Below are 13889 nucleotides of genomic sequence, written 5' to 3' on the forward strand. Positions count from 1 at the left end.
AAAGTGAGTGAGGATAGGGGAGAGCGAGTGACAGCGGGAGGAGGGAATGGAGTGAGCAAGGTAGGAAGGGGCAGGGCCTTGGGGAAGGGGCAAGGTAGATCCTGGGTTGATCTTAAGTTCAAAATGTGATCTTGTGTGTAAAAAGGTTAGAGACCACTGCTTTAAATGAACACAGTGCCACCTAATGGCTGAACCTTGTAATATGGTTTAGCATTCCGTTATAATAATAGTCCCTTCCGGCCTCAAAATCTATGAAAAATAGTCTTAAAAATCAAAGGACCTAGTTTAAATGGCTCCGATCCTGAATGTTAGTCAAATAGATATTGCAAGGGAATCTCTGGAGTAAATTGTATTAATCCCCTCTGGCCACCAGAGGACACTGTTCAGACATAATTATCCATCCAAATAGTGAATTGGAAGTCTGATGGGAAGTGGTTTTAATAGTTCACTCACATCAGAACTGGAGTTTTGCTTTAAAGTTTTCAGGTCTCTCAGGCTCCTCCCTCCCACCCCCCCTCCTCCCTACTCCCTCAGTGGAGTAATGTAGCAGCCACTTTAAGAACATAAGAACGGCCATACTGGGTCAGACCAAAGGTCCATCTAGCCCAGCATCCTGTCTTCCAACAGTGGCCAATGCCAGGTGGCCCAGAGGGAATGAACAGAACAGGTAATCATCAAGTGATCCATCCCTTGTTGCCCATTCCCAGCTTCTGACAAACAGAGGCTAGGGACACCATCCCTGCACATCATGGCTAATAGCCATTGATGGACCTATCCTCCATGAACTTATCTAGCTCTTTTTTGAACCATGTTATAGTCTTGGCCTTCACAACATCCTCTGGCAAGGAAATCCACAAGTTGACTGTGCGTTGTGTGAAAAAATTCTTCCTTTTGTTAGTTTTAAACCTGCTGCTTATTAATTTTATTTGGTGGCTGCTAGTTCTTGTATTATGAAAAGGAGTAAATAACACTTCCTTATTTAAAAAAAGAATAGGAGTACTTGTGGCACCTTAGAGACTAACAAATTTATTAGAGCATAAGCTTTCGTGGACTACAGCCCACTTCTTCGGATGCATCCACGAAAGCTTATGCTCTAATAAATTTGTTAGTCTCTAAGGTGCCACAAGTACTCCTATTCTTCTTTTTGCGGATACAGACTAACACGGCTGTTACTCTGAAACTTCCTTATTTACTTTCTCCACACCGGTCATGATTTTATAGACCTCTATCATATCTCCCCCCCCCACCTTAGTCATCTCTTTTTTCAAGCTGAAAAGTACCAGTCTTACTAATCTCTCCTCATATGGAAGCCGTTCCATACCCTTAATCATTTTTGTTTCCCTTTTTTGAACCTTTTCCAATTTCAATATATCTTTTTTGAGATGGAGCGACCACATTGGCATGCAGTATTCAAGATGTGGGCATACCATGGATTTATATAGAGGCAACATGATATTTTCTGTCTTATTTCCTATCCCTTTCTTAATGATTCCCAACATTCTGTTCACTTTTTTGACCGCCACTGCACATTGAGTGGATGTTTTCAAAGAACAATCCACAATGACTCCAACACAGCCCTTGTTTATGCCAGTGGAAGCTGATGTAGATCAGGTGGTGAGTCTAGCTCATTGCGACCCATATCAGCATGCTGTGTAGAATGAAATCTGTGAACATAGTCACCTATTGAGTGCAATCACCTGTCCTAACTGCAGCATAACCATCATTCTCGTGGCCGCTGTTCCACATTAGTTACACTGCATTATGTAGTCACCATGTACAACAGCCAGAAGACAGCAGTACCTTTATTGGCTGCATTAACAGGTCTAATACACACAGCACCATGGCAGACCTACCTCTTACTTGATGGGCTTGGATAAAATTGATTGCGTTCTCTACTGAGCTAAAACAGACATGGTGATTACACTGAAAATCACTGGACGTGGAATGAATGGAGAACATCATACACAGTGTAAAAAACCAGCAGATTAGCAGTAACCTCTGGTTTGAAACGGCTGACACATTCCATAGTTGGCATTCTCCCAAAGACAAACTGATGAATGTGTTAAGAATGATTAACCTAAAAATTGGGTCAACCACATGCATTCATTGCCCTGATAAATGCAGAATAATATTTTACGATTAATGTTTAGTGTGATTGTTTTTTCCATCGTTATTAGCATTAACGGCATAATGAAGTGATGGTTCTTTTGCTTCATTCCCTCCCCCAGATGATATAAGGTTGGAATTGCAGAACAACGCCGACATCATCAATCAGCTGAACACATTATCTACCCTGGCAGTAAATGTATCCTCCTGTGTGTCGTTTGATCGCATTCAGGTGGCAAAAAACAGAGAGGAGCTGGAAATGGTAGCTAAAGAACTTTTTTTGAAGAACGAACTTTTTGGAAGTAAGTGCTGTGTTCAGTTACAGAAATGCCCATGTAATTAATGAATCAACCCTTTTTACCCTGCTCTCATGTGCAGAAGCGAAAGTGCAGTTCATGAGTCAAGTGCTATTCATAGAGTTCTATATTAGGAAGACAATAGGTCCCAGCAAACAATGCTCAACCTGCAGTCTTCAGCCATGACCTATTGCATGGCCATGCCTCCTTATCACAGACTAAAGTGGGCTACAATCTGCTCCTTGTCATGCAGACTAGGTGTAGGTAGCCTTTGGTATCCTGGCAAGGTGTCAGTATGGTCTTCTGTTGAGCACTTGGGAACCCTTGGTGAATCTCCAGGATAGAGAGCTGTCCTCCAGATAGGCCTGTAGAGGAAAAGGGATATGTAAAGCAAGTACTATGAAGAGACCACACCTTTCTGTAGCAGATCATAATGTTCTTGAAATGCTTTAATGAAACAAAATAGCCCATTATTGTAGGAGACGTATATTGGCAGATGAGAACTACATTCATAAAAGTCAGATGAATTTGGCCCATTAACTTTTGGCTATCGTATCAAGTAGGGAAAAAGAAAGGATCTTATGTGTGTCCTTGGTTTATTTTTTAAAGGTATCGGAATATGAGCTCAGGACTTTCTTGAAAGTCCCATAAACTGTTCTTTTTTAATATCCCATAATTCAGCCACCATTAAAAACATCTCCCTTATCAACAGAAACATTACTAATCTTAATAATGTGATGTATCAGTAGTTATTAAAACTGATTTCCTGTAAATCTATCATACATGAGATTTGATACTCTGTATATGGAATATTAATAGTCTTTCTAGTCGGGTTAGCTCTAAGACCAAGGTTTTCCAAAAGTGACTAGTGATTTGGGGTACCTCCAATACGGAGTGCTGAAGTAGGAACAACTTAAAAGGGTATGCTTTTCAGAGGGTGGGTTCTCAGCACCCAGAATCACCAGTCGGTTTTTGAAATGTCAGCATAAATACAGTGTGAGCAACAACAGCTCACTCTACTTTGACATGCTTGATAGTGACAACAAACTGCATATCCACCTGAGCATAGAATCATAGAATCACAGAATATCAGGGCAGGAAGGGACCTCAACAGGTCATCTAGTTCAACCCCCTGCTCAAAGCAGGACCAATTCCCAACTAAATCATCCGAGCCAGGGCTTTGTCAAGCCTGACCTTACAAACCTCTAAGGAAGGAGATTCCACCACCTCCCTAGGTAACCCATTCCAGTGCTTCACCACCCTCCTAGTGAAAAAGTTTTTCCTAATATCCAACCTAGACCTCCCCCACTGCAACTTGAGACCATTACTTCTTGTTCTGTCAGCAGTAGGCTCTTTAGTTAAAAGACTGTTGGGTTTTAATATGCAAAAGGGTTATAAAAATGAGAAGTTCAGATTTGATAGCCGGGGAGATGAGATTGGACATAGGAAGGACAGGGGGGACGGACACAAAGAGGCCCGCAACATATAGTGCTACTAATGGGAGACAGGCTAAACGACATACATTAGGGTGTTTATACACCAATGCAAGAAGCCTAGGTAATAAAATGGAGGAATTGGAGCTCTTGGTCCGAGAATTGAAACCGGATATCGTAGGAATAACTGAAACGTGGTGGAATGGCAGTCACGACTGGAACACAGGTATGGAGGGGTATGCGCTGTTTAGGAAAGACCGGGACAAAGGTAAAGGTGGGGGGGTGGCATTGTATGTCAATAGTGAAATAAGCTGTAAAGAAATAATAGTGGATGGAATAGATAACACGGAGTCCGTCTGGGCAATACTCACACTGGGTAAAAGGACTACTAGAGCCTCTCCGGGGATAGTGCTTGGGGTGTGCTATAGACCGCCTGGATCGACCCAGGATATGGATAAGGAACTATTTAATGTATTAAGGGAAGTAAATACTAATAGAAACTGTGTAATTATGGGGGACTTTAACTTCCCAGATATAGATTGGGGAACAAACACTAGTAGCAATAATAGGGCTCAGATGTTCCTAGATGTGCTTGCTGATCAATTCCTTCATCAAGTGGTAACTGAACCGATGAGGGGGGAGGCCATTTTAGATTTGATTCTGGTAAGTAGTGAGGACCTCGTTGAGGAAGTGGTAGTAGGGGACAACTTGGGCTCCAGTGATCATGAGCTAATTCGGTTTAAACTAAATGGAAGGAGTAACAGAATTAAGTCAAAGACTAGGGTTTATAATTTTAAAAAGGCCAATTTTAACAAATTAAGGGGACTGGTAAGGGAAGTGGATTGGGCAAACATATTAATGGATCTAAAGGCAGAAGAAGCCTGGGATTACTTTAAGTTAAAGATGCATGAGCTGTCAGAGGCCTGTATCCCCAAAAAGGGAAAAAGATTACTAAGCAAGAGATTTAGACCGAGCTGGATGAGCGACCGACTCAAAGGGGCGATTAGGAAAAAACAGAAAGCGTACAAAGAGTGGAAGAGGGGAGGGATCAGTAAGGAAACTTACCTTAGTGAAGTCAGAGAATGTAGAGATAGAGTGAGAAAGGCCAAAGGCCGTGTAGAGTTGGACCTAGCGAGGAGAATTAAAAGCAATAGTAAAAGGTTTTACAGACATATAAATAGGAAGAAAGCAAAGAAAGAAGAAGTGGGACCGCTGAAGACTATAGCCAGAGAGGAGATTAAAGATAATCTAGGCATGGCGCAATATCTCAATGAATATTTTGCATCTGTGTTTAATGAGGCCAATGAAGGTATTAGGGATACTAGCACCATTACAGAGGGGCATACAGGATGGGGGATTACCGTATCCGAGGTAGAAACAAAACTTGAACGCCTTAATGGGACTAAGTCGGGAGGACCGGACGATCTTCATCCGAGAATACTGAAAGAATTGGCACGGGAAATAGCAGGCCCATTAGCGATAATATTTAATTAATCTGTAAACTCGGGGGTGGTCCCGTTAGACTGGAGAATAGCCAACGTGGTTCCTATTTTCAAGAAAGGGAAAAAAAGTGATCCGGATAACTACAGGCCTGTTAGTTTAACATCTGTAGTGTGCAAGGTGCTGGAGAAGATTCTGAAAGAGAAACTAGTTGAGGACCTTGAGGTTAATGGCAATTGCGATAAATTACAACATGGTTTTACGAAGGGCAGATCGTGCCAAACGAATCTGATCTCCTTCTTTGAGAAAGTAACGGACTTACTAGATAAGGGAAATGCGGTGGACCTAATATACCTGGATTTCAGTAAAGCGTTTGATACTGTACCCCATGAGGAATTATTGGTTAAACTGGAAAACATGGGGATCGATATGAAAATCCAGAGGTGGATAAGGAATTGGTTAATGGGGAGAATGCAGCGGGTCGTATTAAAGGGTGAACTGTCGGGTTGGAGGGAGGTTACTAGTGGAGTGCCTCAAGGTTCGGTTTTGGGACCCATTTTATTTAATCTATTTATAACTGACCTCGGAACCGATTGCAAGAGTGGGCTGATAAAGTTTGCGGATGATACGAAGGTGGGAGGAGCTGCAAATTCGGAGGAGGATAGGGATATTCTGCAGGGAGACTTGAATGAGCTTGTGAATTGGAGTATCAGAAATAGGATGAAATTTAATAGTGAAAAGTGTAAGGTGATGCACTTGGGGATGATTAATAACAATTTTAGTTACAAGATGGGGACGCATTGGTTAGAAGTAACGGAAGAGGAGAAGGACCTAGGGGTCCTTGTAGACCGCAGGATGACTATGAGTTGACAATGTGACGTGGCGGTGAAAAAAGCCAATGCGGTCTTGGGATGTATTAGGCGAGGTATATCTAGTAGGGATAAGGAGGTCCTGCTTCCGTTGTATAAGGCGCTGGTGAGACCTCATTTGGAGTACTGTGTGCAGTTCTGGTCTCCCATGTTTAAAAAAGATGAACTCAAACTGGAACGGGTGCAGAGAAGGGCGACTAGGATGATCAGAGGAATGGAAAACCTGTTGTATGAAAAGAGACTAGAGGAGTTTGGGTTGTTTAGTCTGACAAAGCGAAGGCTGAGGGGGGATATGATTGCTATCTTTAAATATATCAGAGGGATAAATACAAGGGAGGGAGAGGAATTATTCCAGCTTAGTACTAATGTGGACACGAGAACGAATGGATATAAACTGGCCGTGGGGAAGTTCAGGCTTGAAATTAGACGAAGGTTTCTGACCGTCAGAGGGGTGAAATATTGGAACGGCCTTCCGAGGGAAACGGTGGGGGCGACGGACCTGTCTGGTTTTAAGATTAAGTTAGATAAGTTTATGGAGGGAATGGTTTAATGGTAAAACATAGTAGCCAAGGAAAACCAAGCAATGGTACGTAAATAGTATAATGGCCAACAAGGGTCAGGCTAGAGACTCTTGCCTACATGGGGTCTTACTGATCGCCATATTTGGGGTCGGGAAGGAATTTTCCTCCAGGGTAGATTGGCTGAGCCTCTGGAGGTTTTTCGCCTTCCTCCGCAGCATGGGGCAGGGATCGCTAGCAGGAGGGTCTCTGCCGATTGAAGTCACTAAAAAAACAGGATTGGGGACTTCAACGGCAGAGTCCAGGGAAGGGTCTTGTGGCCTGCAGCATGCAGGGGGTCAGACCAGATGATCATAATGGTCCCTTCTGACCTTAAAGTCTATGAGTCTATGAGTCTATGATACTTATACGTGGCACTATCCTACTGCAACCATTGTTGACTGAAAAATAAACTTCACTTTGTTTTCTCAAGGTGTCATTTTCAAGCTACCATCAAGCAGTAGCAGACAGAGGAGAGCAACTCCCAGCAGTCTCTCCCTTCCTCCACTGGTCAATTACACCATCCGAATGAGCAGCAGGATTTCCCAAACGACAAATAGGATCAGGGAGAGGATCTGGACCGTGGGCCCACATAATTCAGCCTCGCAGAGCCAGATCTACAGCCGAGCCTTTATCTATATCCAGGACAGTATTGAGAGAGCAATCATTGAGTTGCAGACTGGGAAGAGTCCAGAAGAAATAGCTGTTCAAGTCCAGGCCACTCCCTACCCCTGCTACAATAAGGACATGTAAGTCCATGAGCTTTTAGTTGTTTAAAACGAAACAATCATAGAATCATAGAGCTGTAGGGCTGGGCGGGACCTCAGGAAGTCAGCAAGTCCATACCCTTGCACTGAGGCAGGACCAAGTAAACCTAGGCCTTCACTGAGAGGTGTTTGTCTACAGCATTTGTAAAATCATCCAGTGATAGGGATTTCACAGCCTTCCTTGGAAGCCTGTTCCCTTATAGCTAGAAAATTTTTCCTAATATCTAACCTAAATCTCCTTTGCCGCGGATTAAGCCCATTACTTCTTATCAACGACAATGACTTGCAGAACATGTTATACATTAGCAGGATAATTACAATGGTTGGGACTTACCGTCTTCCTCGAAGCCGTGCTCCCATGAAAAGAAAATCATAATAGAAAAAGAGAATCTTTTTGAAGATTTAAAGAAATATTTTTTTGTTGTTTTAAAGGATCCAGGATGAGACTCTGGCCCTACTGAAATCAATGGCAAAACGCCCAATGACTCTAGTGGGATGAGGCTTTCACCAGAGTGCTTTGTCTCTTCATAGCACTATAAATATGTGAATCGTCATAATTTCCATAGGTAGTACTGTAGGTGAAAATTACTATCCCCATTTTATAGACAGGGAAACTGAGGCATTACGAGTCACTGGTGGTGCTGGGATTAGACTTCAGGAGTCTTGGCCTATTCCAGTAGGTGTATGAATGCAGATAGTAGGTTAGAGCTGGGAAACTCATCTATTGAGCAAAAAAAAGTCTGTAAATTTATGAGCCTAAATATGAGCTTTAAGTTACTTGATATTACTTCAAGTTGCAGTATTTATTATTTGTTCCAGAAATTCCAGTTTAGGCACAGTTCAGAGTGTGCAGTTCTGCTATATATGCCTCTCTCTCAGGTGCTGCAAGAGCTATAGCGGAGATGAGGTTGTAACCCTCTTCTCACTGTGACGTTCCCCTCTGGTGTTATCCGGACCAGTGAGCTGCTAGGTGACTCCAATCCTTGATTCTGGGAGCCAGCCTTACCCTGTTCTGCTGTGAGAACCCCCCTCCTGGGCTGTTCACGCACAGCCTCTGGCATGGAAGCTGCTCCTTGGATTGTGCAACCGAATGACACTAGCCAGTATCTCCAGTCTCAGACACAACCCTAGGAACCTCCGTCTTGCAGTGCCCAGTTATACCTGCTGGACACTGCAAGCTTATATGAGTTCATCAATTTAACAAAGAAATTGATCTGTACCAGGCTTGTTATCCCATGGGAAGTCTCTGACACACTTCAAACTGAACGCACTGCTTCAGGTTGAATAAGCAAACGGATTTATTAACCACAAAGATAGATTTTAAGTAATTATTAGTCAAAGCATAACAAGTCGGATTTGGTCAAATGAAATAAAAGCAAAACGCATTCTAAGCTGATCTTAACACTTTCAATGTCCTTACAAACTTAGATGCTTCTCACCACAGGCTGGCTGGTTGCCCTTCAGTTGCTTGGTGGTGATGTCTGTAGATGGAGGTGGAAGAGAGAGGAAGAGCATGGCAAATGTCTCTCCCTTTTATCATGTCCTTTCTTCCCTCTTGGCTTTGCTCCCCCCCCCTCCCCGAGTCAGGTGAGCGTTACCACATCGCAGTCCAAAACTGACTCACTCAAGAGTCCAACAAATCCTTTGTTGTTGCCTAGGCCAATGTCCTTTGTTCCTGTTTAGGCACAGTTCAGAGTGTGCAGTTCTGCTATATATGCCTTTCTCCCAGGTGATGCAAGAGCTATAGAGGAGATGAGGTTGTAACCCTCCTCTCAACAATGATGAGGGAAGACAGATGAGATTCCAGTGCACTGGGCTGTCAGGCTTAACTGCCTGTTATACCACGTGATGCAGTATGAATGGTGTATGAACCAGAATGAGTCTTGATAAACAGACTGGCACAGAAGTAAGAAGTTTTGGATTCTGATCACCTTGAGCCTTGAGCCAGATCTCAGCTGGTGTAAATCAGCATAACTCAGCTGACTTCAATACAGCCAAACCACTTTATACCAGCTGGCCCCTGGGTGCGACAGTTATGATAAGAAATGGAATCCTGGGATTGTGATGTCTCAGAATTATTACAGAGGCGGCATCCAAGCTGGGTAAAAGCATGTGTGAAAAGCCATTTTCAATGTATTTTAAAGCAGTGAGGGATGTTCAGTGTGGCATGTTGGCTTGGACAATCATTCTACAGAGGAAGTATAACTGACTCCACTTGGGCCAACGGAAAGGATTGAACAGGGTTAGGTAGGGGTGATGTCCCTAGCCTCCGTTTGCCAGAAGCTGGGAATGGGTGACAGGGGACGGATCACTTGAAGATTATCTGTTCTGTTCATTCCCTCTGGGGCACCTGGCATTGGCCACTGTCGGAAGACAAGATACTGGGCTAGATGGACCTTTGGTCTGACCCAGTATGGCCATTCTTAATGCAGAACATTTCATACTAAAAGCATGAGTTTGTACCACTTGAGAGAAAAATCTAGCTGTATCCTGTAGGACGCTTGTTAACTTTATATGTTGATCAGAGAGAGAGAGAGAGAGAGAGAGAAAGAGAGTTGTATTCTCCTAAATATAGGTTACAATAAAATAATTCACATGCAAATGGTCTGCCATCTTATTGTGACTGTGAAGTGGTCAGGAATAGTTCAGACAAAATGTCAATTATTTACGGCAAAAATATGGATTTTTATTGTTAAATCATTATGTAGTATGATGAACTATTTCCTGGAGCACTTAGTATTGAGTTGTATGCTGCTTTTCTCGCATTCTTGCTGCCAAGAAAACAACTCACCTTCACAATTCTCTTTCCTCCACCTGGAAAGTTCAGGAGATGCCATTTCATTCAATTATTAAAATACCCAGGAGCTGTGGAATGACGCTGCAATAGAAGCTGTTATAAAGTCAACATTCATCAACTGCTACCACTCAGTTACCATTTTACAGGCAGAGTTGTGGCAATCTCATATGTCATTGTACTGTAACATATGGAAAATGCTGAAATTTGGAGACCTGGTTGACGTTCTTTTTAGTTGAAAAATACAGTTTTATCGAAATCAAAACATTTCATGAAAATAGGTTGCTTTTTATGACATCTTTGAGTTTTCAACGAAAACAATTCAGAACAAAATGAAATTTTTATTTCATTTGAAATAGTTTCATTTGAGACTTTTTGCAGAAATAATATTGGCTTTTTTCACCAGAAAGGGAACATACTATATGTTCATTAAAGTTAATCTACTGTGGAAAAACAATCAGTTAATAATCTTCAAATACAGTAGGTTCAATTTACTACCACTACTACTTCCTTTTGAGCAGAAGGAAAGTCTGCTGACTAAAGCATACGACTGGGGGTCATGAAACGTGGATTCTAATGCTGGTTCTGTCACAGTCTGACACTGGGCAAGACACGTAGGCCACAATTTTCAAATGTGGGTGTCAAGTCATGTACCTGAATCCATAAATAGGCAGGGAAATAAGCAGCCTGATTTTCAGAAATGGTAATCATCTGCTGACTGTATTGACTAACTTCATTCGGAGCCATGAATTCCCAGCACTTTGGATTTAGACTAACTTTAGGCACACAGTTTTGAAAATGTTGGCCTTAATCTCTCTGTGCAGCAGTTTCCCCAGCTGTAAAATCAGACTAATAATACTTACTTACATGATAGCAGGGTAAAAAGGGTTAATTCATTCATATTTTTAAACTGTTTGGAGGTTCTTGGCTGGAAGATCCCATGTAAGTGCAAAATATCCTTATTCTAATATTAATTATACTCTACATTTAAAAATATGAGCATGGTTTTCCTCTGCAAAGAGCATTAGTTTGAGACGTATATTCACCTAGCACGTTTTCTATTCAGCTAAATCCTGCATTTGCCTTTTACAGGTTCTTAAGCAGTGTGACCTACTCTCTTCCATTTGCTCTGATGGCTGCCTGGTCACTGTTTATAGCTGCTTTTGTGAAAAAGCTTGTTCAAGAGAAAGATCTAAGGCTTTATGAGGTACGTTAATGAAATTATGACTAGATTTTCTATCTGGAATGTAGCGGATAGATGATGTTACATTGACTGGAGTGGCACATGTGTTAAAAGCCCTGTTTTCAATGTATAAAATGCACATGTTAAACATGTAAATGTATGGAGTCAATGAAATGAATTAATCACAGTTGAAGGGAAATCGCTTACTTTTTTTGTTAAAATGAGAGCTGGGGGCTGACTAGCATTTCGGCAAATAAACCAACTCTTCTACTGCGAGTTTCCATTTGGGTGGGTGGGGATGACAAGTTGTCGATGTGTTATTAGAGGGTTTTTTCAGTGAGGAATGGGGGACAGCTATGTGAAATGTTCAACTCCAACCTAAAATCAACTGACACACAGCCAGGGTTCAGGTTTAACCTGTGTTTCTGAACTTGCTGCAATGGTTTGCTGGAGCTGCTCTGTTTCTCTAAACTGCCTTGCAAAGCTTTTTGTCATCTTGATTTTTCATGAAAGGTCGCTCAGGGCAATCTAGTCACATAAGTCTCATGGCTTGTCTCTTGTGTCCCTGATTGGACCCAGACCCCATGTGATCAGGAGGGTTTGGCAAACTCAGCAGACACAATGTTCCCTGGGTATCTAAAGGAGAGGCTGATACTGGGGCTGGCCCCCAGGCAGTAGAATGCCCCAGGTGTCGTATTTTACGTCATCTGTAGCGAAAGGGAGCTCTTCGCTCGTCGCACCTACCAGAGGGAAAATACTGCATTGAAAGCAAAGTGAAGCTCTTTTCCCTATCATAATTTAATTGGATTTTCAAAGTGAACATGTACGACAGCCTGGAGAGCCAAAGGGCTTTTGCAAACCTCACCCTCCGCAATCAACAAGAACTCAGACAGATCTGTTCCTGTTACCATTCCCATGGAAACAGCTGCTGGATCACCAAAAAATGTCTTAAACTAATGGACACTTACAAACATTGAAGGAAATTTAATGAGCTTTTTTTAAAAAAAAAAAACCCAAACCAATTAATTGATTGATCTAATTGATCGCAGCTTATTCTGATGCCATTTTCCATGGGAACTAAAGTTGCAGCAGGCTTCTTAGAAATGTAACCAATCGCATCAGTTATAGAAGAGAGCTGTGAATGAGGTTTCTCTTGCAGCACATAATAGTCTTAAGCTCCTAAAGCCGAGAGGGCCAGATTCACAGCTGATGTAAATGAGTGAGTCTTTGTTGCAGCTGGCAGCTCTGGATTTCTAGTGTTCGGTAAGAGGGAAATGGGGAAATGGACTTTTTCGTTTACAATGAGCTCATTGGCTGAGATTTTAAAAGTGTCTTTGCAGTGAAACCACTCACTAATCTTTTAACATATACCCAAAATGTTTTAGAAAAGCAACAAATACAGTTATACTAGAGGCTAATGTTAGTATTTGCGTTGGATTTTGGGGGCCATGTACACCTTCTGGGACATGGCACTCTTGTACTGGACTGTTCTGCAAACACAGGATGGTCCGAAGATGCAAATTTGCTAGGCTACACTGGTTTATAAGTAGAGCATATGCCAAAATCAGAGGGCATGCTCTAATTTCATGCACTGTCTAGAGTGTGAGAAGAGTATGTTGAAGTATTTCAGTGACAAGTATATAATCAGAAATATCTCTTAATAAACAGCTGTCCTTTTTCTGCCTTCCTTTCCATAGTACATGAAGATGATGGGTGTCAACTCCAGCAGCCATTTCATTGCCTGGTTCATTGAAAGTGCCACCTTCCTTCTAATCACAGTCACTTTTCTCATCATTATACTGAAAGTTGGCAACATCCTGCCCAAAATCAATGTGGTGATCCTGTTCCTGTACCTCATGGACTACAGCTTCTCCATCATAGCCATGTGCTACCTCATCAGTGTCTTCTTCAACAACACCAACATTGCCGCCTTGGTTGGCAGCCTTATCTACAGCCTCACCTTTTCTCCCTTCATTGTGCTGCTGGTAATTGAGAATCATTTGAGCTTCTCAGTGAAGAGTCTGCTGGTAAGTTTTTTTTCTCATTAAAATAAAGGGGCGGGAGTGTTTGGGAGCAGACATTTGCTTCTGGTGCTCCCAAATGAATGTGAGCCAGGTGGCTTCATTCTACTCTCTGTTTATGGACATCACCAAGCCACTGCACAACGTGACGCAAAGTAGACTTCTCCAGGACTGGCAGGTTCTGATCAAGAGCTACCCAGGGCTAGAATAGCAAGGCTGTTATGGATAGAAATGAGGGGCTTTGGCAGAGCTTTAAGGGAAGGTTGCTGACTTCATTACACCTGATGCTGCCAATTCTTTAATTGCACAAACCTCCAATTCCCCTTTACATAGTAGTGAAAACAGATCTCAAGAATGATAATGTAATGCTTGCTCCAAAAGAGAAAAAACAGGATGATCAGTTCTTTTCTTAACTGAGATATG

The 13889-nt window shown here is 42.2% G+C and overlaps 1 protein-coding gene across 1 annotated transcript in view; it reads left to right on the forward strand.

Annotated features, from left to right (window-relative positions):
- The window catches only part of ABCA12 (ATP binding cassette subfamily A member 12), a 132721-nt gene that overhangs the window by 62268 nt on the left and 56564 nt on the right, over positions 1-13889 (forward strand). Inside the window, exons 22-25 of the mRNA XM_054044866.1 lie at positions 2229-2408; positions 7135-7450; positions 11355-11469; positions 13143-13472. Of these exons, the coding sequence (XP_053900841.1) occupies positions 2229-2408; positions 7135-7450; positions 11355-11469; positions 13143-13472 (941 nt within the window). The remainder of the gene's footprint in view (positions 1-2228; positions 2409-7134; positions 7451-11354; positions 11470-13142; positions 13473-13889) is intronic.

This window comes from Malaclemys terrapin, chromosome 11, assembly GCF_027887155.1.
Source record: "Malaclemys terrapin pileata isolate rMalTer1 chromosome 11, rMalTer1.hap1, whole genome shotgun sequence".
Lineage (NCBI taxonomy): Eukaryota > Metazoa > Chordata > Testudines > Emydidae > Malaclemys > Malaclemys terrapin.